Below are 5,384 nucleotides of genomic sequence, written 5' to 3' on the forward strand. Positions count from 1 at the left end.
GATTTCGATACCCGTGGTGGGCAGAGCACAGATAGCCCATTATGTAGCTTTGTGCTTAGCTTCAAACAAACAATAATTGTAAATCGTCAATTACAGATATAATAAAAAAAAACACAATAACAAAACACAAGCAATTCCCGACATTGATTATATAAAAAAAATTGTTTATTATCATTCATGGATGTTTCAAAGATAAAACATAAGTAATAGAACATATTCATTAAATGTATAAAGTATGTAGTTTGATCTCCAAACATTATTTATTACGCTTTACAACTTATCTATATATATAACATTATTCCTATGTTTGCTATTTCATTGTTTGCGTCCCTTCAAGTTTCAACATCTATTCAACTGTTTGCTGACGTATTAAGTCGCTGCATATCAGCTGGAATCCATTCAAGTTCAGGCATGGCCTAGTATTTGGGGAGCCCGGACTGCGAATCCAAAGGTTTTAATCACTCCTTTTACCACAAAAAGTCGCTCCGCACTATGGGGCCGAGGATGCCTTATAAAACTGAGGTCAAAACCAACTGTTCAGTCAATATCACCCAAGAGTTAACTGGGTGCTGTTCACTAGCTGCCTTCCTTTATCTAACAGTTCAAAATTAGTGACTGCTACACGCAGATAGTCCTTGTGCGGCTTAGTGTGTAATTCTAAAACAAATAAATCATTTAATCTGTCCCTTTTTTCGGTAAGGTTAATCATTGTTCCATTTCACTAATTTAAAATTACCAAACATTAACATTCTTCTGAAAAGGCCCGACATGGCCAAGTGGTTCGGACGTTTGCCTCGCAATCTGAGTGTCGCAGGTTAGAATCTCCATCCCACCAAACATGCTCGCCCTTTCAGCTGTGATAGCATTATAATGAGACTGTCAATCCCACTATTCGTTGGTAAAAGAGTAGAACAAACTAGCTGCCTTCCCTCTAGTCTTTCACTGCTACATTAGGGACGACAAGAGCAGAAAACCCTCGTGTAGCTTTGCTCTAAATTCAACCCAAGCCAATCTTCTGAGAAAATAAAAGAATCCTGAATTTGCAAAACTTTTCATGTTACATATCTGACATGCCCTTTCGTTGAGCCCCTCAGTGGCTTGCGGTAAGTCTGAAGGCTTATTACGATAAAAACCGGATTTCAATGCTGTAGCTTTGTGTTTAATAACAAGCAAACCTTTAGTTGAAAAGTATCAGTATAGAAATTATGTCCGCATAAATATGGGATTTAAAAATACTAAATTTTTGAAACGTTTGTAATGTAAGATAAAAAATATGGGTCTATCTAGTAATAGGTTGTACAGTTAGTTAGTTTGCAAGAAGCTTATATGGAAACCTTACTTAAGCTTACACTTAATCTCAGTAGTTCAGACATAGCCTTAGTCAACAATAATTTTGAAATTTCGAACTTTTACAGTTCATTGTAACTTATTTTCTGATTTCCTCTGTTTTTACAGCTTACACGGAAGATCTTATCCGAGATTTTCAACAACAAGCTACTAGTCACCTTTCTTCTCTACAAATGGCGCTGATGAAGGAGCGATTAACTGGGCTTTATGATTATATTGCTGAACACCCAGCCCTTCATCAGCACCGACTGTGGGTGGGAAAGAAAAAACCCAACTTTATTCCAAACAGGAGTTTTCCTGGATATAATGAAGAGGAGGTAAAAAGACACTGCTAAAAACTACTTCGTTTTTTATTGCTATGTATCTTACGAAAGAAAAACTTATATATACTGGATATCAAATTTGGTGAGAAGCTGAAAATTGTCTAATTTCATAGATCCTATTATACTACTAATCAAATATCTGAGATATTCAGATTCATTAGAGGTATGTCTTACCCTGCCTTTCTGATAGCTTTAAAATAGGTTAATATTTGTACCATACTGATCTCTTGTATGTGAAAAGATACAAAGATATGATCGCTTTTTACAAGAACTATGCTCTGGTTTTCGTGCTACTTCGGAGTCCTCTGATGGGTCAGTGATAAGTTTACGGACTTCAATTCGATTCCCCGCAGTGGATAGAGCGCAAATTGCCCGTTGCGTAGCTTTGCACTGAAACAACAAGAAATACTACTTTTGGAACTACTTTCTCTATCGTAGTTTCTACTCATTCTAATATAAATGATGACGCATTATTGCTCGGTACTATAATTTCCATTGTATCAAACTTCTGTGATGAATGGGGAGGCTAAGTTGCCATTACAAGTCTTGAAAACTTTCCATAAACCCTCCACTGTTAGTCCAATTCGATTATCAAAACCATGATTAATCAAAACAATTGTATGGAGGCCTATAGTGTATAATTAGGGTTCACGGGTAAATAGGACAAGTGTACAGCATAAATACTGGTTTCACTCTTCGTTGTATATTACCGACCTATGACTTGTAGATAGCCATATCTTCTTGTCGTCCTCGCCATACACTACAGTACAGTATAGAAATTTCGTTTCGTATAGTTGGCGTCAGTACCTTCTCCTTTTATAACTATAACTCATAATTACTTCATTGTGTATTTTCTGAAGTTTAAATTCCTCATTATAAATAAATCTGTAACAACAATGAAATCTGGCAAAATAACTTCCTCTGCATTCTTTGGGCCATGTTATAAAGTACTTATCAGTTCATGGTCGGTAGCAAATCACACAAAAATCTGTAACAACAATGAAATCTGGCAAATAACTTCCTCTGCATTCTTTAGGCCATGTTATAAAGTACTTATCAGTTCATGGTCGGTAGCAAATCACACGTTTTTTGTCGCAGTCTTTCAAGTAACCCAATCTGTAACAACAATGAAATCTGGCAAAATAACTTCCTCTGCATTCTTTAGGCCATGTTATAAAGTACTTATCAGTTCATGGTCGGTAGCAAATCACACGTTTTTTGTCGCAGTCTTTCAAGTAACCCAGATCTCGCTATGTCCAATGTTGAAACAAACTTTCATTCCCCACGTGTAAGGTATTTGTTTTACTGATTGTTTTTGGCATCTTTTCTTTCTCTCGCCAATGTATCTAGGAATCAGCTTGTGCACGTGTAATTTATTCTTTTGTTACACAGACAATGTGTTTGTGAATTATCTTGTACACAGTTTATAAGAATATGTACAACTTGTTAACGGTCTCATTTTGGATATATTTGTGAGAGAAGGGTCCTCTGCAACTAGTTTCCGAATTCTACCACACAGTTTATAAGAATATGTACAACTTGTTAACGGTCTCATTTTGGATGTATTTGTGAGAGAAGGGTCCTCTGCAACTAGTTTCCGAATTCTACCACACAGTTTATAAGAATATGTACAACTTGTTAACGGTCTCATTTTGGATATATTTGTGAGAGAAGGGTCCTCTGCAACTAGTTTCCGAATTCTACCAACAATTTTGCGTGCGTTTGGCTGCTATAAAAATTATTTTAACTTCATCATATAGATGGCATCGTTCACCCTTGCCGATATCATTCACTATGGTATAGATTTCAGTTCTTGAAACTGGTCTACCTCGAGCTACGCACCTCTTTGATATTTTGCTGTACGTATATCCTTTCTCGTAAAGGTCTATCACATTTTCCTTCTGACATAACGTTGTCTTTGGCGACATTACATTGTCAAATGGTCAGGAATTCGCAATAATCAGGTAAGAAAAGTGTCCATCTCACTCTTAGCACCACCACTGTATTAGCATATGCAAATTGTCCTTGAGAAGTGTTATTAACCCTCAGTAGTGTCATATTGGAATATTGATTATTGTTGGAGGCGACTTTTTCGACTGCTTTAACAGAACTTACAAATCATGACTTTATAACAGTCATGATCTTTAAACATTTGTATGTTGTTATAAAATAATTTTACAGTGTTTGAGGACTGTATAATGTTCTATATAGTTTTATAGAATTTTTATAGTTTTATAGATAACTTATTTTAAATTTTGCTGTTTTTCGCCATCTAGTGGAAATAAACTTATTTCAATGCCCATGCAGTTTCAAGTTAGCTAATTAGAAAAAAAAAACATTGATTATAGTTGTATTTTCTGACGCTAATGGGAAGAGATGTAAGCATTATTTCAAGGCTAGTGTGTTTCAACGCATAGATATTTTAAATTCTACAAGGTACCAATTTTTCTCTAAATGTGAATAATACTTAAACATAACCGTGGTTCACTGCATTAAAATCTTGAGAGAAAAGTAAATAGAGATGTCCTTTACTTTACCTTTATACCTTTCAATGCAAGAACATTTCTTAATTATTAACCTAGATGTCTTCTTCATCGGACGAAACTACATTGGCACTTATACTAGCTATTATATTTCCCTTATCTTTATAACATGTAAGTCGTTAAAAAGGCAGTAAGATCTATACTAAGTGTAATTGAATATTTCTACAGTTCGGCCAACCGGAAAAGGAAAATTCAATAAACCGACAGTTCAAGAGATCCTCCACCTATCCATCAGAAGAAACTTGCGGCACTGAGACCACTTGGTTACAGATTAACCTTACCACCGACGTGTACAACAAACCTGTGGAAGTCATTCAACAGGAAGATCTTGGCCAGTATATTTTCACCTTCAGGTGTTTGACTGCACATAGTCCTTGCCGTGGGATATCGCCATTGTAAGTGACGCCAACTCGAGATATTTTTTGTAATCTCTTAATCAGCATTATTTTGTACCTATATTTGAAAAAACGATTGAACTGATGACTATGTTACCTTATTAACTCTCTTGTTTAATTGTTTGATATTATTTTCTATCACGTTAAGATGGGAATGTCACATTCAGTTATATCTATACATGAAACAATAACGTTAGATTTAAGGGTTAAACCTTTGGCTTACATTCTGTGCGTGCTAGTAAACCCATAAGTCAACTATTAATAACTGGGTTACTCAAATGTAATGATATTTTATGTTGAAAGTTTATAGTAATGAAAAACAAGATAATCGTCCCATATTTCTGGACTCTTTTTCTTCACATTTGTATGTCATCGGTGTCGTTAAAAGATGCATCGTCCTCCTGAAAACGTCCCCACAGTGGGTCAGTTGTAAGTTTCCAGACTTATGACGCTAAAACCCAAGGCTGAATTCCCCGCAGTAGACAGAACGAACATAACCCATTTTGTAGGTTTACGCTAAAGTCCAACAACAGCAACTTTCTGAAAATATAGACACGTTTTTCTTAAGCCAGACTTAAAACTCTTATAACTAGTGAATAATCCAAGTGCAATCGAGTTAAACATAAATTTGTATTTATTAGACGGCCCGGCATGGCCAGGTGGTTAGGACGCTCGACTCGCACCAAACATGCTCGCCCTTTCAGCCGTGGGGGCGTTATAATGTGACGGTCAATCCCACTATTCGTTGGTAAAAGAGTAGCCCAAGAGTTGGCGGT

At 36.0% G+C, this 5,384-nt stretch overlaps 1 protein-coding gene across 1 annotated transcript in view; it reads left to right on the forward strand.

Moving 5' to 3' along the window:
• Positions 1-5,384, forward strand: part of LOC106466807 — a 28,161-nt gene that overhangs the window by 20,150 nt on the left and 2,627 nt on the right. The window contains exons 3-4 of the mRNA XM_022394886.1: positions 1,456-1,664; positions 4,382-4,608. Coding sequence (XP_022250594.1) covers positions 1,456-1,664; positions 4,382-4,608 — 436 coding nt within the window. The remainder of the gene's footprint in view (positions 1-1,455; positions 1,665-4,381; positions 4,609-5,384) is intronic.

The sequence above is a fragment of the Limulus polyphemus genome, unplaced genomic scaffold (genome assembly GCF_000517525.1).
Source record: "Limulus polyphemus unplaced genomic scaffold, Limulus_polyphemus-2.1.2 Scaffold2385, whole genome shotgun sequence".
Taxonomy (NCBI): domain Eukaryota; kingdom Metazoa; phylum Arthropoda; class Merostomata; order Xiphosura; family Limulidae; genus Limulus; species Limulus polyphemus.